At 49.9% G+C, this 23,393-nt stretch overlaps 1 protein-coding gene across 1 annotated transcript in view; it reads right to left on the reverse strand.

Annotated features, from left to right (window-relative positions):
• The window catches only part of LOC137646837 (probable acyl-CoA dehydrogenase 6), an 87,918-nt gene that overhangs the window by 21,662 nt on the left and 42,863 nt on the right, over window positions 1–23,393 (reverse strand). The window contains exons 6-7 of the mRNA XM_068379915.1: window positions 15,969–16,164; window positions 6,728–6,855 (exon numbers count right to left, since the gene is read on the reverse strand). Coding sequence (XP_068236016.1) covers window positions 6,728–6,855; window positions 15,969–16,164 — 324 coding nt within the window. The remainder of the gene's footprint in view (window positions 1–6,727; window positions 6,856–15,968; window positions 16,165–23,393) is intronic.

The raw sequence follows: 23,393 nt of genomic DNA on the forward strand, positions 1-23,393 counted from the left end.
GGAGGAGGTCTCACTTCCGACTGGGGGCAGGTAAGCTCATAGCTATGTATGAGTAGAGAGAGTTCTAGCGAGGAAGAAATGTCCACGCCTTTCAGCCTGAAAGCCAAGCTTAAGGCTGAGCGATAGCGCATTTCCTCCCGCAGATATACGAGGAACTCCGCTATTGCTGGAATAGTGGCCTCGAGTGAAGAGATACCCCTCCCACGACACCAACCACAAAAGACTCTCCACTTCGCCTGGGAGACTCCCTCAGAGGACTTTCGCAGGTGCCGGGACATTCTCTCCGCAACCTGTTGCGAAAAGCCTCTCTCCGTGAGGAGACGCTGGACAGTCTCCAGGCGTGAAGCCGAAGCGAGGCCACGGCCTTGTGAGGGATGTTGGAGTGGGGTTGTCTGAGAAGCTCGTGTCGTGGAGGAAGTTCTCTCGGGAGCTCCGTTAGGAGCTGCAGAAGGTCCGGGAACCATTCCACGTGATGCCATAGCGGAGCTACCAGAGTCATCGAACAGTTGACCGATAGTCTGGTCCTGTTGAGCACCCTTCTCATCAGACAGAACGGTGGGAAGGCGTACACGTCGATGTTGTCCCACCGTTGCTGGAAAGCATCTTGCCAGAGAGCCTTGGGGTCCGGGACTGGGGAGCAGTACAGAGGTAGCTTGAAGTTCAACGCTGTCGCGAACAGATCCACAGTCGGGGAACTCCACAAAGTCAGGACTTTGTTGGCTATCTGAGGATCCAAAGACCACTCGGTACTCACTATCTGCGAGGCCCTGCTCAGACTGTCGGCGAGCACATTCCTCTTGCCAGGAATGAAGCGAGCTGATAGTGTTATCGAGTGGACTTCGGTCCACCTCAGAATCTCTACTGCAAGATGGGATAGCTGCTGCAAAAAAGTGCCTCCCTGCTTGTTGATATAAGCCACTACCGTGGTGTTGTTGCTCATCACCACCACGGAGTGACCCGCCAGGGTCTGTTGAAACTGTTGAAGAGCCAGAAAGACGGCCTTCAACTCTAGCAGGTTGATGTGCAGGCACTTTTCTGATTCTGACAAAAGGCCTGAGGTCCTCTGGTTCAGAACGTGCGCCCCCACCCTTCTTTTGACGCATCCGAAAACAGTGTCAATTCCGGGGAGAGGACAAGAAGACTCGCTTCCTTTCGCAGGTTCTCGTCGACCAGCCACCACCGCAGGTCCGTCCGTTCCAAAGGTCCTATCGGGACCTGAACGTCCGGGGAATCGGATCCTTGATTCCACCGGGACTTGAGCCGCCACTGCAGGGATCTCGTCCTGAGGCGGCCGTTTGGAACCAGACAAGCCAGGGAGGACAGGTGACCTAAGAGACGCAACCACGATTGGGCGGGAAGCTCTTCTCGCCTGAGGAAGGGTTCCGCTACCCTCCTCAGCCTTGCTATCCTGTCGTCTGATGGAAAGGCTTTGTGGAGATTGGTGTCTATCAGCATGCCTAGATAAACCAGTCGTTGGGACGGCTGCAGAGAGGACTTCTCGAGGTTTTCCCCAGATCCTGGCAAAGACTCAGAAACCTGTCTCGGTGCTGAAGAAGGGTCGACTCAAGAGTCTGCTAGGATCAGCCAGTCGTCCAGATAACGAAGGAGACGGATGCCGTTCCTGTGCGCCCAAGATGAAATCAGGGTGAACACTCTGGTGAACACCTGAGGTGCTGTGGAGAGACCGAAACACAGCACCTTGAACAGGTAGATCTTGTCGTCTAGGCAGAATCTCAAGTACTTCCTGGAAGACGGATGGATTGGGATCTGGAAGTACGCGTCCTTTGGATCCAGTGTGCACATGAAGTCTAGAGGTCTCACCGCAAGTATGACCGTGTCCGCCGTCTCCATGCTGAACCGAGTTTGCTTGACAAACCTGTTCAGAGCCGAGAGGTCGATGACAGGTCTCCAGCCTCCAGACACCTTCTTTACAAGAAAGAGTCGACTGAAGAAGCCTGGGGAGCCGTCGACAACCTCCTGGAGAGCATCCTTCTTGAGCATAGTCTCGACTTCTGCCCGAAGGGCTAGTCCCTTTACCGATCCCATGGCATAGGAGCTCAACGACACTGGATTCGCTGTCAGGGGAGGTTGAGACGTTATGAACGGGACGTGATAGCCTTGGCCGATCACCGAAACCGTCCAAGCATCGGCCCTGTGTTGCTGCCACCTGTGCACGCAACGTCGAAGGCATTCCCCCACAGGTGGACACGCGGAGGGATTGCCACTCCTAGTGTTTGCGGCCGCGGCCGCTCCCTCTAGGAGTCTTGCCTCCCCTGGAGGACTTACCACCCCTCTTGCCTCTTGACCTTGGCTGGAAAGGGCTGGGGCTTAGACACCACTTTCTTAGCTGCCGGTGCCTGCTTCGGTGCCTTACGAGGCTGCTGCTGCTGCGGAGCTGGAGGCTTATAGGGCAGAGCTGTAAGGGCCCTATGGAGGAGGGAGTCCTGGCTGGATTTCCTCCACCTCTCAGCCGTTCGCTCCATATCCTGTGGCTCCAACAGATTCTCCCCAAGGATGGAAGCATGTCTGAGCCTACAGACATCCATGGCGGGGACATTCGGGTGTAACCTCTCGGTCACCGCATCGCGCCGCTTCAAAACCGAGTCTTCCCACAGGGTGGTGACTTGGTGAGCCAGGAACTCGATGGAGCGGGTGCCCGAGAGTAAGTAGGTCTCTAGAGCCTTCCTATTGGTCTCCTTAGACAAGTCTTCGCAGCGCAATAGGATGCCCAGAGTTCCTAGCCACATATCCAGCCACGAAGTGGCCTGCATGGCGCACTTCGCAACCTTCTCATGGCTCAGGATCTCCGACGCCGAGAACATCACCTGCCGGGCGGAGAGCTTCTCTAAAGGAACTCCCTTCGCCAGCTCTTCTGCAGAGTGATGGAGAGGAAGCGCGAGACTAGACTCACCCAAGATCTCAAAATACCTCCTCTGCTGGAGACGAGGAGGTGGGATGAGTTTGTTCCCGGCAGAGGAACAACTGGAGGAGGCAAGAATCGCGAGCTGGGCATTGGCCCTGGCTCTGGCACTCTTCAATCCCCGAGACCAGGGGAGAGCCGCATTGGTCTTAGGGGCCTTCTGAACGTCGAACACTTGGTCCAGGACCACGTCCTTGCCTTCTCGGGGGGCGATCACGGGGTCCATGAACCCGTTGAGTTGCCTCATCAGGCTCAGGACCTGCCAGAAGGCATGTTCAGATTCCTGCTGGTCTCCTCCTTGCGTGCTGGCAGCTAAGTCTACCGTCCCCGGAATCTCTTCCTGGGGCAAAGCGTGGACGTTCTCCCGGGGAGCAGTGGGTTCCTGGCGAATCCTTGAAGATGATTTCGGGATGGTCTTGGAGTCCTTGGGTTCCCTCCTAGGAGGGATACAGGATCCCAACAAAGAGGTTCGGAGAGCACCTTCCGCGCGAGACGATTCTCCTCCATGAAGAGAAGGCTCCCCCCTTAGTGCCGAGGGGGAGACTAACACCTCCCTGGACTCACCCGAGGACGGAAAAGCCTCGTCCACGGGAGAAGGAGACTACGCCTGCGAAGGGGATGGGGCCTTCCCGACAGACCTCTTAGGAACCAACCTCTCCCTGGGGGAAGTAACCACGAAGTCCACTCCTCTCCTTCTCTTCAGCGGGGGAGAGGCAGCCGTTGGCTTGTGGCCTTGATCGGCGAGTGCTGGCTTCATAGCCTTCACTAACGCCCGCATCAGAGGACCAAACCAAGTCTGTCGCTCCACGGACAGAGTCCGAAATCACCGCTGGAGGGAAGGGGATCGGCCGATCCTTCGGAGTGGACACCACTGGAGCTGCCTGAAAAGGAAAAGGGGAAGAAAGACACACGGACCTCTCTGAAGTGTCTTCCCTGTCCTGCATAAGAGTCCTGGGCTTCGGTGGAGGCGATCCCGAACGCGGTCTGGCAACACGCGTTCCTGCTGCTGTCACGGGCTGCGAAATTCGGCGCGAACGGTGGTCGCGCAGGCGCGCAGGCGAGCGGTCGCGCGGGCACGCAGGCGAGTGGCCGCGCGGGCACGCAGGCGAGTGGTCGCACGGGCGCGCAGGCGAGCGGACCCGCGCGGGCGAGGGGGCGAGCCGGTGAACGAATGCGTTGGCGCGTCGGCGAGGGAGCGTGTTGACGCGCGGGCGAGCGAGAACGCTCCGAAGATCGCTGACGCCGCTGCTCAGGAGACCTTAGCGCGTGGGAGAGCGATTGCGAGCAGGCGATCGGTGGTGCGCTGGTGAACGCTGGCGCGCAGGCGAGCGATGGCGCGTTGGCGCATGGTGACGTGTTGGCGAGCGATAGCTCGTAGATTGCGTAGGCGAACGGCGCGCGAGGGCGAACTAGCAGAGGGCAACCCATGTCCTTCCAGATTTTCTGGGCGGCAGAGCATTGGAGAACGCTTGCGTGCAGGCGATGGGTCACGCGGGCGGTCTGGAGATCGCCGATGTTCAGATGATCGCTGACGCGCAGGAGAACGCTGACGAGCCGGCGAACGTTGAAGCGTCTGTGATCGCTGGCGAGCAAGAGGGCGACGCGTGGAAGCCTGTGAGGGAACAGTCGGCGCGGGGCGCACAGGCGAACGTTCACAAACAGGAACAGGAACAGGAGGCCCGTGGGCGCGTGGGCGTACGTGCGTTCTGGAAACACGCGCTGGAGAACGCGAGCGATGTTGTGCAGGAACAAGCTGAGGATTGCGAGGGCGCTCAGAAGACTGATGGCGCGCGGTGCGCACAACAGGAACTGCAGGATAATCGGAGACCACAGGGTAGCGCTGGCGAGCAGTGGGGCGATGGTCCTCAGAAGAGCGCTGACGAACAGGAGAGCCCTGACGGTCAGAAGAGCACTGACGAGCAGGAGAGCGCCTGTGCGCTAACACTGCAGAAGGGCGAGCAGGGGAACGCTGGCGCGCTGGGCGCTCAACAGGAACAGCAGGTAGAAGGATGTCCTCAGGAAAGCGCTGGCGAGAAGAGGGGCGATCATCAGGAGAGCGCTGGCGAACAGGAGATCGCTGACGAACAGGAGAGCGCCTGTGCGCTAACACTGCACGCGCAAGGGAAGAATCCCTTTGCCCCGAAGGAACCGTTGCCCATCGGGTGACGAGGTCAGGTTGCTGAACATCTGCCCCAGAAGTTGAAGGTCTGGAAGGCGTAGGAGACCGATCCTCAGAGAGGTCTAAGGAAGCTGGAGCTGCAGGCTGGTTACGGCGAGGAGAGTCCCCTTTGGAGGAAGAAGGTGCAGATCCAAAAAGGCGCCTCTTAACACCCTTGTAAGGAGACGGGAGGCCCTTGCGAAGCAGCGGACGGTGAGCCTTACGGCGAAGGCGGCCACGAGGAAGATCGTCAGGACCATCAGTCCTCTGAAGGGGAGTCTCAGTCAAAGCACTGCCCTTGGAGGGAAGCTGGACAGCAGAAGAGCCCGCGGGACTCCCTTCCCCCTTCAAAGGATGTACGGAAGGGGGAGGAGAGCCGTCAGCACCAACATTCACAACTGCACCTGCAGAGGATTGACCCGCCCCGTCGGAAGCCTCTGTCACCACGATGTCGACGATAGACAGAGGATCTACCTCCGCTATCACCGGCGACTGCTTAACAGCAGCCCCTAACTGGACAAGGTCAATCAGGGCTACCCTGGAGGGCAGGCCCTTAAGCCCCAGGGAAGCCCAAATCTGAAAAAGATCATCGTTAGACAAAGATTCATCAATAACCTCCCCTGGAGGAGGAGGAGGAACCGCCCCGCTATGGGAGGCGACGCCCTCTCCCCCAACCCAAGGTCGGGAAACAGAACTAGGGCCTGCGCTCCCACTCGGCCGACTCTCCTTAGGAGCCGGACGAGGGGGAGCTTCGGAGGTGGTTTGGGCGGCGAAAGAAGAGTCCCGAGAACCTTCCTCCTTCAAGGTAACCCCAGAAGGAGAGCAGTCTCTCTTGGACTTCTTCTTACGCCGGCGGCCAAACCTCTCCCACTGGGAGGCAGACCACTCCCTGCACTCACTACACATATTTTCCTGATCACACCGTCGGCCTCGACACTGCGGGCAAAGGGTGTGAGGATCAGTGTCCACGGCCGACATAAAAGTACCACAAGGGCGGCCGGCAATTCCAGGGCACGTGCGCATAGCGAACAATAAAGGTGGCTAACTTCTAACACACACACACAAACTGAAAGAAAAAGCAGAAAAAGATTAAAGGCTGTCAACGAGGACGATGGACAGACACGTCTGTTCATCGTCGGAGCCAAAAGTGAAGTGAAGCAAATCACCGGTGTGTGGGGGGGGGAGAGGGATAGCAAGCTATCCCTTCCCCTACCCCCGCTAACTAGCGCGGGGGTAGTTAACCCTCGTTTAAAACTATTGGCTCGTCATTTCAGCTACGCCAAAAGGTAAACCCAATGTAAATAGCGTGGTTTGCATTTCAGTTACGGAACAAACTAGTCTTATTAGGTTCTTACATAAATGTTAATTAATGAATGGTTTAATAGCTCTACCTACATAGTCAACTAAATAAAAGATTCACTAAAATGAACTACCCAATTACTAAGTGAATAGTTACTCTTTAGTTTTCAGTACAGTACTAAACACCTTAAATTATTTGGAAGTAAGGAAGCATGTATTAATCATAATAATAATAATAATTCCTTTAAGCATTTAGAAGTTACCTAGCTAAATATTGTAGTTAAACATAAAACTTCTTACCTTAACGACTAAATATGAGATACTGGTCTAAATAACGTATTCTCACGTACCTCATTAGTGAACCCCATTCCTCCCCAAAACTGTAGACAAGAGTCTGTTACTTCTCGCACCAGTCTACCAGCCTTGAGCTTGCACATTGATACTAATTTAGTTGCATCTCCTCCACTTACATACAAATCTGAAAGATGGAAAACTAGTTTATTACCCCTTTAGACTTCCTTCCCTAAAAATAAAGATGCAGTATAGTATTTTTGACAAAGTATTTTCATAAGAAAACCCTATTGGTCAGTATATAGAACATAATAAATAGCTTCTCTCATGCATATTCTCTTAGAAATGTATGTAATTTATGGTTAGTGTAAAATTTTTCAAATGAAGTGCAGCTCTTCGGCAAAAATAAAATTACAATGCACTTACTATTAATAAATAGTACATGCCTAAAATAAAAAATACGGTACTGCCATGAGTCCCTATCTATACACAGTATGCATTAACAACCAATTCACAAACTTTATCCATGTTAGTCAAACCAGCATGGACTATGTCAAAATATGTACACTTGTCTCTAGATATACAGCTAGAAGAAAAATAAAATATTGGTAGCAGAAGGGTAAATACAAAGATCCCCTAACAATATACTGAAAATGCACTGCACTCTGCCTTACATTTGCATGTACATGGTCAATGTATAAAAAAACAAATAAGCTAGAGTACTTTAGATTGCTAAAACTTTTCTCCATACAAAAAGAAGTTCCCTGTTATTGTACTGCACTGCAATTACTATCAAGGTTATTCCCATTTGACTTTGCGCTACAAATAGTATTCGTAAAAAAATTATCTTATATTTTCTTATAGTATTCTTCAAAAATGTATACTATATTTCCTTAAGTTTGTGTGTATATAACTCCAAAATTAAATAATAAAATACAGAATCCATTTTTAATTTAGAATGAATTACTTCAATACTAACCAGAAATTTATGAGGGATTAATTCATTGTATGAAAAACTCTGCTTCAATAAAAGTAAAATTTTTACAATACCATAAGGAATGTATATACAGTACTACTCTTTGTGAAGATGAAGTAGGGAATGGAGTGTTTGTATAAACAATATTCTCTAGACTTTAGAGCCTTGTAAACATTTAAACCTTGCAGTCATAAATGTGTTAAAAACTATATAAAAACCTCCAGTACACCATTACTAAAGAATATCATGAATCATACTTTCACAATTCCTGTTTGCAATTTGTAGACTTTTAAAGCTGCCACCAAAGGGTTAATTCTTCCCAAAATATGACGAATTCGGAGATAATTTGTATTTTTCCTAACCATACAAACCTTAGCTATTTACATTGGGTTTACTTTCGGCGTAGCTGAAATGACGAGCCAATAGTTTTTAACGAGGGTTAACTATCCCCGCGCTAGTTAGCGGGGGTAGGGGAAGGGGTAGCTTGCTACCCCTCCCCCCCACACACCAGTGATTTGCTTCACTTCACTTAGAGGTAGGACTTGACTTGGGGGACAGGGCTGGCGGGCAAATGTGTGTAAATAGCTAAGGTTTGTCTGGTTAGGAAAAATACAAATTATCTCCGAATTTGTCATTTGTTCCGTTACCGAAATACAAACCACGCTATTTACATTGGGTGACTGACCCCTTAGGAAGGGCGGAAAGTCCCCAGCCTTACTGACTTTGGCATTTACCCGGGGGCTCCACCTCCCAGTGAGTAGCACTTGAGAAAAGGAGCCCCTGCACCTCACAAGTTCCTTGCTTCGCGAGGAACGTGTGGCCTACATAAGTTGTGTGTGGAGGAAAGAGCGTGACTCGTCCTATGAAGTTGACCTTGAGACCTTTAGATAGGAATCCAGGATAGGACGTTCCCAATACCACCTCGTCAGGGTATGGGGGACGCGACAGTATTAAACTTAATATTAGGAGCACAAGGAAGCATGGGTTACCTGCAGAGGTTGAGGTCAGCTATGCGGAGACCAGGATGCTGCTTCCCCAAGAGAGGGGAGGATGAAGAAAGAAGTAAGGGTCAGACATACTCTTTCATTCACGAGGACTAAAACCGGGTAACAACGCCCTCAACCTACTGCTACTTGTCCATAAAGGAGCCTGAGGTTAGACCAGCTGTTGTGCAGCCACCACGGGGCCGATAGAAAAGGTATCGAGGCTCCTGTGGGTCACGTCCTGCAGGTAATGGGGCTGTGAAGGTCGTTTGACGCTTCCAGACCCCAGCTTGAAGCACCTGCGTCACAGAGAAGTTTCTCTTGAAGGCCAGGGACGTAGCAATGCCCCTAACATCGTGTGCCCTAGGGCGACGTGACGGAGGAGGGTCTGGATTCAAGGCGTGATGGATAACCCTTCAAATCCAAGCCGAGATGGTATTCTTGGTGACCCTCCTCTTAGTCCTGCCTGTGCTAACAAACAATGTATGCACTTGAGGACAAACTGCAGCTGTTCTCTTCAAGTAATACCTCAGAATCCTCACTGGACATAGTAGCAACTGGTCTGGGTCGCTTGTTACAGAACGGACACTCGCGATCCTGAAAGTCGAATCGTGGATCCGGCACTCCAGGATTCTGAGTCTTTGCAACAAACTCAGGGACGAACCTGAACGTTACCTCCCCCCATCCCCTTGAATGGGCGATGTCGTACGAGAGACCATGAAGTTCACTAACTCGCTTGGCAGAGGCCAAAGCGAGCAGGAAAGCAGTCTTCCAAGACAGGTGGCGATCAGAGGCCTGGCGTAATGGTTCGAAGGGAGGTCTCTTAAGAGCCCTGAGAACCCGAACCACGTTCCAAGGAGGAGGTCTCACTTCCGACTGAGGGCAGGTAAGCTCATAGCTACGTATGAGTAGAGTTCCAGCGAGGAAGAAATGTCCACTCCTTTCAGCCTAAAAGCCAAGCTTAAGGCTGAGCGATAGCCTTTCACCACTGAGACCGAAAGGCGCATTTCCTACCGCAGATACACGAGGAACTCCACTATTGCTGGAATAGTGGCATCGAGTGGAGAGATACCCCTCCCATGACACCAACCACAGAAGACTCTCCACTTTACCTGGTAGACTCCCTTAGAGGACTTTCGCAGGTGCCGAGACATTCTGTCCGCAACCTGTTGCGAAAAGCCCTTCTCTGTGAGGAGACGCTGGACAGTCTCCAGGCGTGAAGCCGAAGCGAGGCTACGGCCTTGTGAAAGATGTTGCAGTGTGGTTATCTGAGTAGCTCGTGTCGTGGAGGAAGCTCTCTCGGGAGCTCCGTCAGGAGCTGCAGAAGGTCCGGGAACCATTCCGCGTGATGCCATAGCGGAGCTATCAGAGTCATAGACAGGTTGATCGATAGTCTGGTCCTGTTGAGCACCCTTCTCATCAGACAGAACGGTGGGAAGGCGTACACGTCGATGTTGTCCCACTGTTGTTGGAAAGAATCTTGCCAGAGTGCCTTGGGGTCCGGGACTGGGGAGCAATACAGGGGCAGCTTGAAGTTCAAGGCTGTCGCGAACAGATCCACGGTCGGGGAACCCCACAAAGTCAGGACTTTGTTGGCTATCTGAGGATCCAAAGACCACTCGGTACTCACTATCTGCGAAGCCCTGCTCAGACTGTCGGCGAGCACATTCCTCTTGCCAGGAATGAAGCGAGCTGATAGTGTTATCGAGTGGACTTCGGTCCACCTCAGAATCTCTACTGCAAGATGGGATAGCTGCTGCGAAAAAGTACCTCCCTGCTTGTTGATATAAGCCACTGCCGTGGTGTTGTCGCTCATCACCACCACGGAGTGACCCGCCAGGGTCCGTTGGAACTGTTGAAGAGCCAGAAAGACGGCCTTCATCTCTAGCAGGTTGATGTCCAGGTACTTTTCTGATTCTGACCAAAGGCCTGAGGTCCTCTGGTTCAGAATGTGCGCCCCCCACCCTTCTTTTGACGCGTCCGAAAACAGTGTCAACTCCGGGGGAAGGACGAGAAGATCTACTCCCTTTCGCAGGTTCTCGTCGACCAGCCACCACCGCTGGTCCGCCTGTTCCGAAGGTCCTATCGGGACCTGCACGTATGGGGAATCGGATCCTTGATTCCACCGGGACTTGAGCCGCCACTGCAGGGATCTCATCCTGAGACGGCCGTTTGGAACCAGACGAGCCAGGGAGGACAGGTGACCCAAGAGACGCAACCACGATTGGGCGGGAAGCTCTTCTCGCCTGAGGAAGGGTTCCACCACCCTCCTCAGCCTTGCTATCCTGTCGTCTGATGGAAAGGCTTTGTGGAGATTGTTGTCTAACAACATGCCTAGATAAACCAGTCGTTAGGACGGCTGCAGAGAGGACTTCTCGAGATTTACCACGATCCCTAGATCCTGGCAAAGTCCCAGAAGCCTGTCTCGGTGTCGAAGAAGGGTCGACTCCGAATCTGCTAGGATCAGCCAGTCGTCCAGATAACGAAGGAGACGGATGCCGTTTTTGTGCGCCCAAAATGAAATCAGGGTGAACACTCTGGTGAACACCTGAGGTGCTGTGGAGAGACCGAAGCACAGCACCTTGAACTGGTAGGTCTTGCTGTCTAGGCTGAATCTCAAGTACTTCCTGGAAGACGGATGGATTGGGATCTGGAAGTACGCGTCCTTTAGATCCAGTGTGCACATGAAGTCTTGTGGTCTCACTGCAAGTCTGACCGTGTCCACTGTCTCCATGCTGAACGGAGTTTGCTTGACAAACTTGTTCAGAGCTGAGAGGTCGATGACAGGTCTCCAGCCTCCAGACGCCTTCTTTACAAGAAAGAGTCGACTGAAGAAGCCTGGGGAGCCGTCGACGACCTCCTGGAGAGCATCCTTCTTGAGCATGGTCTCGACTTCTGCCCGAAGGGCTAGCCCCTTTACCGATCCCATGGCATAGGAGCTCAACGGCACTGGATTCGCTGTCAGGGGAGGTAGAGATCTCGTGAATGAGACGCGATAGCCTTGGCCGATCACAGAGACCGTCCAAGCATCGGCCCCTTGTTGCTGCCACCTGTGCACGCAACTTTGAAGGCATCCCCCCACAGGTGGACACGCAGGGGAACTGCCACTCCTAGTGTTTGCGGCCGCGGCCGCTCCCTCCAGGAGTCTTGCCTCCCCTGGAGGACTTACCGCCCCTCTTGACCTTGGCTGGAAAGGGCTGGGGCTTAGACACCACTTTCTTAGCTGCCGGTGCCTGCTTTGGTGTCTTGCGAGGCTGCTGCTGCGGTTGCTGCGGAGCTGCAGGCTTATAGGGCCGAGATGTAAGGGCTCTTTGGAGGAGGGAGTCCTGGCTAGACTTCCTCCATCTCTCAGCTGTACGTTCCATGTCCTGAGGCTCTAACAGATTCTCCCCAAGGAGGGAAGTATGCCTGAGCCTGCAGACATCCACGGCGGGGACCTTCGGGTGGAATCTCTCGGTCACCGCATCACGCCGCTTCAACACCGAGTTGGCCCACAGGGTGGTAACCTGATTTGCCAGGAACTCGATGGAGCGAGTGCCCGAGAGGAGGAAGGTCTCCAGGGCCTTCCTATTGGCCTCCTTAGACAAATCCTCGGAGCGCAATAGGATGCCCAGAGACCCTAGCCATATATCCAGCCACGAAGTGGCCTGCATGGTGCACTTCACGACCTTCTCATGGCTCAGGATCTCCGACGCCGAGAATGTCACCTGCCAGGCGGAGAGCTTCTCAAGAGGAACTCTCATAGCAAGCTCTTCAACTGAATGATGGAGGGGAAGAGCGAGGCTAGAATCCCCCAAGATCTCAAAATACCTCCTCTGCTGGAGACGAGGAGGTGGGAGGAGTTTGTTCCCGGCAGAGGAACGACTGGAGGAAGCGAGAACCGCGAGTTGAGCATTGGCCCTGGCTCTGGCACTCTTCAACCCCTGGGACCAGGGCAGAGCCACGCTGGCCTTGGGGGTCTTCTGAGTTCCGTACACCTGGTCCAGGACAGTGTCCTTGCCTTCTCGGGGGGCGATCACGGGGTCCATGAACCCGTTGAGTTGTCTCATCAGGCTTAGGACCTGCCAGAAGGCATGCTCAGACTCTTGCTGGTCTCCTCCCTGCGGACTGGCAGCCAAGTCTCCTGTCCCCGGAATCTCTTCCTGGGGAGATGCGTGGATGTTCTCCCGGGGTGCCGTTGGTTCCTGACGAATCCTAGAAGACGACTTCGGGATTGTCTTGGAGTCCTTGGGTTCCCTCCTGGGTGGGATACAAGACTCCAACAAAGAGGTCTGGAAGGCGCCCTCCACGCGAGACGATTCCCCACCACGAGGAGATGACTCCCCCCTTGGTGCCGAGGGGGAGACCACTACCTCACTGGATTCTCCCGAGGACGGAAAAGCCTCGTCCTCGGGAAAAGGAAAACGCCTGCGAAGGGGATGGAGCCTTCCTGACGGACCTCTTAGGAACCAACTTCTCCCTGGGAGAAGTAAACACGAAGTCCACTCCTCTCCTTCTCTTCAGCGGGGGCGAGGCACCCGTTGGCTTGTGCCCTTGATCGGCGAGTGCCGGCTTCATAGCCTTCACTAACGCCCGCATCAGAGGACCAAACCAGGACTGCCAAGACACGGACACAGAGTCCGAAATTTCCGCTGGAGGGAAGGGGATCGGGCGATCCTTCGGAGTGGACACCACTGGACCTGCCTGTAAGGAAAAAGGGGAAGAAAGTTGTTCTGACCTCTCCGATGCGTCTTCCCTATCCTGAAAAAGAGCCCTGCGCTTAGGCGGAGGGGATCCTGATTGCGGTCTGGCGACACGCGTCCCTGCTGCTATTGCGGGCTGCGGAACCCGACGCGAACGGGGGTCGTGCTGACGCTCATGCGTAGGCGAAACTACGGAGTCGCGCGCGAGAGGTTGTTGAAGCGCGGGCGCATAATTGCGCGGAGAGAATCGAGCGTGGGAGCGATCGCGCACGGGCGAGCTGGCGAGTGAGCACATTGGCGCGTTGGCGAGAGAACGCGTTGGCGAGGGAACGCGTTGGCGCGTGGGCGAACGAGATCGCTCCGATGACCGCTGGCGATGTTGGCCAGGAGACCTGTAGCACGTGGGAGAGCGCTGGCGAGCAGGCGATCGGTGGCGCGTTGGTGAACGCTGGTGCATAGGCGAACGATGACGCGTTGGCGCATGGTGTCGCGTTGGCGAGCGATAGCGCGTAGACCGCGCAGGCGAGCGAACGCGCGTGGGCGAGCTGACAGAAGGTGACCCATGTCTCTCCAGATCCTCTGGGCGGATGCGTCGGAAAGCGCTTGTGCGCAGGCGATAGGTCAAGCGGGCAATCTGGAGATCGCCGATGTTCAGGTGATCGCTGACGCGCTGGGGACCGTTGACGCGCAGGAGATCGCAGATGAGCAGGCGAATGTTGACACGTTTGTGATCGCTGGCGAGCAGGAGGGCGCGCGGTGCGCAGAGGCGAATGCTCACGAACGGGCTCAGGGACAGGAGGCGCGTGGGCGTACAGGCACTTTGGAAGCGCGCGCTGGAGACCTCGAGCGTTGCTGCGCTGGAACAGGCTGACGAGCAGGATCGCGAGGGCGAGGAGAAGAGTCAACAGGAACAACAGGATGAACGATGTCCTCAGAAGAGCGCTGGCGAGAAGAGGGGCGACGATCATCAGGAGAACGCTGGCGATCAGGAGAACGCTGACGAGCAGGAGATCGCCTGTGCGCTAACACTGCAGGAGGGAGCGCAGGGGAACCCTGACGCGCAAGGGAAGTACCCACATCGTGGAAGCAACCCTTTGCCCTGAAGGGACCGTTGCCCGTCGGCTGACGAGGTCAGGCTGCTGGACATCTGCACCAGAAGCGGAGGGTCTGGAAGGCGTAGGAGACCGATCCCCGGAGAGGTCTAAAGAAGCTGGAGCAGCAGGCTGCTTACGGCGAGGAGAGTCCCGCTCGGAGGAAGGAGGCGAAGATTCAAAAAGGCGCCTCTTAGCACCCTTACAGGGAGACAGGAGGCCCTTGCGGCGTAGCGGACGGTGAGCCTTACGGTGAAGGCGGCCACGAGGGAGATCGTCAGGACCATCAGTCCTCCGAAGGGGAGTCTCAGTCAAAGCCCTCCCCCGAGAGGGAGGCTTGGCAGCAGAAGAGCCCGTGGGACTCCCTTCCCCCTTTGAAGGATGTACGGAAGGGGGAGGAGAGCCTTCAGCACCATCATCCACAACAGGAACCGCAGAAGACTGACCCGACCCGTCGGAAGTCTCTGCCACCACGATGTCGACGATAGACAGAGGATCTACCTCTGCTATCACCGTCGACTGCTTAACAGCGGCCCCCAACTGGACAAGGTCAATCAGGGCTTCCCTGGAGGGCAGGCCCTTAAGCCCCAAGGAAGCCCAAATCTGAAAAAGATCATCATGAGACAACAACCTCCCCGGAGGAGGAGGGGGAGCCGCCCCGCTACGAGAGGCGACGCCCTCTCCCCCAACCCAAGGTCGGGAAACAGAACTAGGGCCTGCGCTCCCACTCGGCGGTCTCTCCTTAGGAGCCGAACGAGGGGGAGCTTCAGGAGGTTTGGGTGGCGAAAGAGGAGTCCCGAGAGCCTTCCTCCTTCAAGGCAACCCCCGAAGGAGAACGGTCTCACTTGGCCTTCTTCTTGCGCCGGCGGCCAAACCTCTCCCACTGGGAGGCAGACCACTCCCTGCACTCACTACAAGTATTCTCTCTGTCACACCGCCGGCCTCAACACTGCGGGCAAAGGGTGTGAGGGTCCGTGTCCACCGCAGACATAAAAGTACCGCAAGGGCAAACGGCAATACCAGGGCACTTGCGCATGGTGAACAATCAAGGGTGAGGCCAACTTCAAACACACACACACACAAACTGCAAGGAAAAGCAAAAAATGATTAAGGCTGTCAACGAGGACGATGGACGGACACGTCTGTTCATCGCCGGAGCCAAAAGTGAAGTGAAGCAAATCACCGGTGTGTGTGCGTGGGGGGGGGGGGGGGTAGCAAGCTACCCCTTCCCCTACCCCGCTAACTAGCGCAGGGGTAGTTAACCCTCGTTAAAAACTATTGGCTCGTCATTTCAGCTACGCCGAAAGTAAACCCAATGTAAATAGCGTGGTTTGTATTTCGGTTACGGAACAAATAAGTATTTGAGCATGATAAAATAAAACCTGCATGATGTAATAGAAACAAATTCAAGAGGAACTCTAATGTTACCTGCCTGTAATTTGATAAACTGAAGAAAATGAAAAGTGCTGCGTTGATGGGATTTTGTAAAAACATTCTTTATTTGTGCAGCCTAGTCATTACTGGTAAACTGTAAGCAATACCTTCTAAATAGCAATACAAAACCTTACCAACAGCTCTGTAGATTAAAGACCTCAGACATTCCACCTCTGTCTCCAATTCTGCCAGTCGGAAATGAACATACTGATTGTCTAAAATGGATTTTCCAAAAGCTTGTCTCTCCCTGGTATATTTAATAGTCTCTTGGATACAAAGCTCTGCAGGCTTCAAACCCATTAAGGATAGCGATATTCTCTCAGGCTGGAACTAAGAGAGAATTAAAAGCTATAAAAAATACTATGAGAACTTACAATAGAGTAATAAGAATATAAACCTTATATTTTAACTAACAGTACATGCTTCATATTGCTCTAAAAACGAAAAAAAAATTATTAAGAAATGATGGAGTAGTAAATTCAGCATGAATTTTACACCAGTACTGCATTATAAGACTAACAGATATGTGCTGTAATCGCAAATATGTAATATCAAAGCTTGTTAATTTATCAAAAAAAAAAAAATTATTTCTATGCATATCCTCTGACGTTCATATTGCTTCTCCAGACGCCTGGTTTAATTAACAATTACCTATGAAATTTTAAAAATTTTAAAAATTTTCTACTTTCCTTTGCTTCAACCAATATATGCTCTTAAAGAAATAAGAGCTCTCTAGTGGTAAGTGGTAGAAAGCCCAGGTCATCACATTAGGAAATATAGATTTCAGTTTGCTCCATCGATTGGCAGCAATTGAACACCCTGACTCTTTATATACTGCATTTTAAGATGTCTTCCCTTATTGAGTCTACAATCATTGCCTGCCATATGCATGGGAATTGTTTCTGGAAGATAGCGTTCAGCATTCCCATATATAGCGTCCGGGGAAATTATGTGATTTAAAGAATCTTTGCAAACAGTGAGTTTCACTCTCGGTACCACGAATGGTTAATATGTATCAATAGTTGGAGACCGATTTAGTGAACAATCTTGATTTAATCACTGCCTCAAAAGAAAAATCTCTAAAATATTATTATTATTATTATTATTATTATTATTATTATTATTATTATTATTATTATTATCACTTGCTAAGCTATAACCCTAGTTGAAAAAGCAGGATGCTATAAGACCAGGTGCTCCTAGTAAGGAAACAAGAAAGAATAAAATATTTTAAGGACATAACAAAATTATGATAAACATCTATATAAACTAAAAACTTTAACAAAACAAGGGAAAGAAAAATAAGATAGAATAGTGTTGCCAAGTGTACTCTCAAGCAAGAGATCTCTAACCAAAGACAGTGGAAGACCATGGTACTGAGGCTATGGCACTACCCAAGACTAGAGAACAATGGTTTGATTTTGGAGTGTCTTTCTAGAAGAGCTGCTTACCATAGCTAGAGTCTCTTCTACCGTTACCAAAAGGAAAGTGGCCACTGAACAATTACAATGCAGTAACCCCTTATGTGAAGGAGAATTGTTTGGTAATCTCAGTGTTGTAAGTGTATGAGGACAGAGGAGAATATAGATAGGCCAGACTATTCAGGCAAAGGGAAAATGAACGGAACCAGAGAGAAGGATCCAATGTAGTACTGTCTGGCCAGTCAAAAGACACCGTAACTCTACCTACTACCTACTGTAAGACTTTCTGATTAGATGTATGAATATTCCTATGCAGTTACATCCCTCAAAGTGGCGTTATAGACACCTATTGTACATCCCCCGGGAGGTGCTGTTACATATGATAGCTTAGAAATCAGCTTATTTCTAAATTCAGAGTAATATTTCAGGCCTTAAATACCCAGTTTCACTTCTAACCTAAATTCTCAAGTTGTAACTAGGGAGTCATCTACACTAATCAGTGAAGGATAGTGTTCTGTAGGCATAAGCTTAGGCTAAACACATAAGTGAATTACTATATAAGCGTTGTCGATCAAGGTAAGGTTTGGGGAACACAATATGATCATGTCTAACCTTCCTTCAGGTCTAAATGTGGGGTTCAACTTTTGCAAAACTCATCACTAAACTGAATGAAGACAGTAAGAGCCATACAGTAGTATTTGGACAAACCAGTGTCCCTAATTTGTTCTGTGAGCTGAGGGTCCATAATTGCACACTAACCAAATGCTCTGACATTCCTTGTTAAAATTTTATGACAAGTGAACAAAGAATTAGATCCAAAAATCATCAATGCAAAGAATGAAGGTACAAGATATTAGCAAAGCAGCTACTTGCCTGACTTTTTTCTAGAAATCTATTTTTTTCTTGGATAATTTCCGGCAGCAGCTCAAGGGTGCACCAAGTTGATTTTTGCGAAATACTACCTTAACCCAATCTACAGTATAGTATTTTAATTACTTTACTAAAAAATCTGGAATCCTGTATTCTAAATTATAGTTTAAATGGTTTATCAAAGTAAACTAGACAAGTAATCTAGACCAGGTTTGTAACTTTAACCTCATTGCATTACTTTTATTGAGATTTATCCCTCTCTTTTCTTCAATTGTGCCCTGCCACCAAAGTGTAGGGGAGTCAGCAATATAAACATCAGGTTAAATTCATAGAAATATTTAGAATTTTAATACTGTATGATAATAAAATTACTTATTTCTAGTCTCTCCAGATGTTCATATCTATGCCCACCCTCCTATCCACCGACTCATTAGTAACAAGCGGAGAAATAATATAGACTTTGAAACTGAAAATTATTCAGTACACCCTGAATGTTTATATACTGCATTTTAAGATGTCTTCCGTTATTGAGTCTACAATCATTGCCTGTCATATGCATGGAAATTTTTTTTGGAAGATAGCGTTCAGTATTCCCATGTATAGTGTCCGGGGCAATTATGTGATTTAAAGAATCTTTGCGAACAGTTGAGTTTCACTCTCGGTACCACTAATGGTTAATATGTATCAATAGTTGGAGACCGATTTAGTGAACAATCTTGATTTAATCACTGCCTCAAAAGAAAAATCTCTAAAATGCTATTATTATTATTATTATTATTATTATTATTATTATTATTATTATTATTATTATTATTATTATCCCTTTCTAAGCTACAACCCTAGTTGGAAAAGCAGGATGCTATAAGACCAGCTGCTCCTAGTGCGAAAAGGAAACAAGGAAAAATAAAATATTTTGAGGTCATAAAATTATAATAAACATCTCCTATATAAACTATAAAAACTTTAACAAAACAAGAGGAAGCAAAAATAAGATAGAATAGTGTTTCCAAGTGTACTCTCAAGCAAGAGAACTCTAACCAAAGACAATGGAAGACCATGGTACAGAGGCTATGGCACTACCCAAGACTAGAGAACAATGGTTTGATTTTGGAGTGTCCTTCTAGAAGAGCTGCTTACCATAGCTAGAGTCTCTTCTACCATTACCAAGAGGAAAGTGGCCACTGAACAATTGCAGTGCAGTAACCCCTTAGGTGAAGGAGAATTGTTTGGTAATCTCAGTGTTGTAAGTGTATGAGGACAGAGGAGAATATAGATAGGCCAGACTATTCAGGCAAAGGGAAAATGAACGGAACCAGAGAGAAGGATCCAATGTAGTACTGTCTGGCCAGTCAAAAGACACCGTAATTCTACCTACTACCTACTGTAAGACTTTCTGATTAGATGTATGAATATTCCTATGCAGTTACATCCCTCAAAGTGGCGTTATAGACACCTATTGTACATCCCCCGGGAGGTGCTGTTACATATGATAGCTTAAAAATCAGCTTATTTCTAAATTCAGAGTAATATTTCAGGCCTTAAATACCCAGTTTCACTCCTAACCTAAATTCTCAAGTGGTAACTAGGGAGTCATCTACACTAATCAGTGAAGGATAGTGTTCTGTAGGCATAAGCTTAGGCTAAACACATAAGTGAATTACTATATAAGCGTTGTCGATCAAGGTAAGGTTTGGGGAACACAATATGATCATGTCTAACCTTCCTTCAGGTCTAAATGTGGGGTTCAACTTTTGCAAAACTCATCACTAAACTGAATGAAGACAGTAAGAGCCATACAGTAGTATTTGGACAAACCAGTGTCCCTAATTTGTTCTGTGAGCTGAGGGTCCATAATTGCACACTAACCAAATGCTCTGACATTCCTTGTTAAAATTTTATGACAAGTGAACAAAGAATTAGATCCAAAAATCATCAATGCAAAGAGTGAAGGTACATGATATTAGCAAAGCAGCTACTTGCCTGACTTTTTTCTAGAAATCTATTTTTTTCTTGGAAAATTTCCGGCAGCAGCTCAAGGGTGCACCAAGTTGATTTTTGCGAAACATTACCTTAACCCAATCTACAGTATAGTATTTTAATTACTTTACTAAAAAATCTGGAATCCTGTATTCTAAAATGTTATTTTCATTAGTAAAATAAATTTTTGAATATACTTACCCGATAATCATGTAGCTGTCAACTCTGTTGCCGACAGAAATCTACGGTCGGGATACGCCAGCGATCGCTATACAGGTGGGGGTGAACACCACAGCGCCATCTGTGGTCAGGTACTCCAGTACTTCTTGTAAACACCACCTCAATTTTTTCCTCGGTCCACTGGTTCTCTATGGGGAGGAAGGGTGGGTCAATTAAATCATGATTATCGGGTAAGTATATTCAAAAATTTATTTTACTAATGAAAATAACATTTTTCAATATTAATCTTACCCGATAATCATGTAGCTGATTCACACCCAGGGTGGTGGGTGGAGACCAGCATACATGTTAACAAAGAAGCTAAGTATCCCGTATTTTATTTTATTAGTTATTCAAAAATAACATAAAATAAATAAGTACCTGGTAAGGAAGACGACTTGAACCATTACTCTGCCTTTATTAAGTACGTCTTTCTTACTGAGCGTAGCGGTCCTCTTAGGATGCTGAACGACTCTTAGGTGCTGAAGTATAAAGGGCTGCAACCCATACTAAAGGACCTCATCACAACCTTTAACCTCGGCGCTTCTCAAGAAAGAATTGACCACCCGCCAAATCAACAAGGATGTGGAAGGCTTCTTAGCCGACCGTACAACCCATAAAAAGTATTCAAGAGAAAGGTTAAAAAGGTTATGGGATTATGGGAATGTAGTGGCTGAGCCCCCGCCTACTACTGCATTCGTTGCTACGAATGGTCCCAGGGTGTAGCAGTTCTCGTAAAGAGACTGGACATCTTTGAGATAGAATGATGCGAACACTGACTTGCTTCTCCAATAGGTTGCATCCATAACACTCTGCAGAGAACGGTTCTGTTTGAGGGCCACTGAAGAAGCCACAGCTCTCACTTCATGTGTCCTTACCTTCAGCAAAGCAAGGTCTTCTTCCTTCAGATGAGAATGTGCTTCCCTAATCAGGAGCCTGAATAGGTAAGAAACTGAGTTCTTAGACCTTGGAAGAGAAGGCTTCTTGATAGCACACCATAAGGCTTCTGATTGTCCTCGTAAAGGTTATGACCTTTTTAGATAGTACCTAAGAGCTCTAACTGGGCAAAGTACTCTCTCCAGTTCGTCCCCCACCAAGTTGGACAGGCTTGGGATCTCGAACGACTTAGGCCAAGGACGGGAAGGAAGCTCGTTTTAGCAAAAAACCGAGCTGCAAGGAACATGTAGCCGTTTCAGATGTGAAAACTATGTTCCTGCTGAAGGCGTGGATCTCACTTACTCTTTTAGCTGTTGTCAAGCACACGAGGAAAAGAGTTTTTAATGTGAGGTCCTTAAAAGAGGCTGATTGGAGAGGTTCAAATCTTGATGACATAAGGAACCTTAGGACCACGTCTAGATTCCAGCCTGGAGTGGACAACCGACGTTCCTTTGAGGTCTTAAAAGACCTAAGGAGGTCCTGTAGATCTTTGTTGGTGGAAAGATCCAAGCCTCTGTGGCGGAAAACCGCTGCCAACATACTTCTGTAACCCTTAATCGTAGGAGCTGAAAGGGATCTTACGTTCCTTAGATGTAACAGGAAGTCAGCAATCTGGGTTACAGTGGTACTGGATGAGGAAACTGCATTGGCCTTGTACCAGCTTCGGAAGACTTCCCCTTTAGACTGATACTCTCTGAGAGTGGATGTCCTCCTTGCTCTGGCAATCGCTCTGGCTGCCTCCTTCGAAAAGCCCCTAGCTCTTGAGAGTCTTTCGAAAGTCTGAAGGCAGTCAGACGAAGAGCGTGGAGGTTTGGATGTACCTTCTTTACGTGAGGTAGACGTAGAAGGTCCACTCCTAGAGGAAGAGTCCTGGGAATGTCGACCAGCCATTGCAGTACCTCTATGAACCATTCTCTCGCGGGCCAGAGCGGAGCCAACCAACGTCAGCCGTGTCCCTTTGCGAGAGGCGAACTTCTGAAGTACCCTGTTGACAATCTTGAACGGCGGGAATGCATACAGGTCGAGATGGGACCAATCCAGCAGAAAAGCATCCACGTGAACTGCTGCTGGGTCTGGAATCGGAGAACAATACAACGGGAGCCTCTAGGTTATCGAGGTAGCGAACAGATCTATGGTTGGCTGACCCCACAGGGCCCAAAGTCTGCTGCAAACATTCTTGTGAAGGGTCCACTCTGTGGGGATGACCTGACCCTTCCGGCTAAGGCGATCTGCCATGACATTCATATCGCCCTGAATGAACCTCGTTACCAGCGTGAGCTTTTGATCTTTTAACCAGATGAGGAGGTCAGGTCCCTTGCGATCTAGAACAACTTCCACGAATGAGTCCCTCCCTGCTTGGAGATGTAAGCCAAGGCTGTGGTGTTGTCAGAGTCCACCTCCACCACCTTGTTAAGCTGGAGGGACTTGAAGTTTATCAAGGCCAGATGAACCGCCAACAGCTCCTTGCAATAGATGTGAAGTGTCCTTAGCTCCTGATTCCATGTTCCCGAGCATTCCTGTCCGTCCAAAGTCGCACCCCAGCCCGTGTCTGATGCGTCAGAGAAGAGACGGCGGTCGGGTTTCTGAACAGCCAAAGGTAGACTTCCTTGAGAAGAAAGCTGTTCTTTCACCACGTGAGAGTAGACCTCCTCTCTTCGGAAACAGGAACTGAGATCGTCTCTAGCGTCATGTCCTTTATCCAGTGAGCTGCTAGATGATACTGAAGGGGGGGAGGTGGGGTCTCCCTAACTCGATGAACAGGGCCAGCGATGAAAGTGTCCCTGTTAGACTCATCCACTACCTGACTGAGCATCGGTTCCTTCTCAGCATGCTCTGGATGCAATCTAGGGCTTAGTATATCTTTGGGGCCGACGGAAAAGCCCGAAAAGCTCGACTCTGAAGATCCATACCCAGGTAGACAATGGTCTGGGATGGGACGAGCTGGGACTCCTCAAAATTGACCAGGAGGCCCAGTTCCTTGGTCAGATCCATAGTCCATCTGAGAATCTCCAGACAGCGACGACTTGTGGGAGCTCTTAAAAGCTAGTCGTCTGACGGAGCCGGACACAAGATCATGGTACTGCTGCACAGTCTGTGAACTGTCAACCATGGGGAAGCGAGGAAGTACAGTGACAA

This window comes from Palaemon carinicauda, chromosome 9, assembly GCF_036898095.1.
Source record: "Palaemon carinicauda isolate YSFRI2023 chromosome 9, ASM3689809v2, whole genome shotgun sequence".
In the NCBI taxonomy this organism is placed as follows: Eukaryota; Metazoa; Arthropoda; class Malacostraca; order Decapoda; family Palaemonidae; genus Palaemon; species Palaemon carinicauda.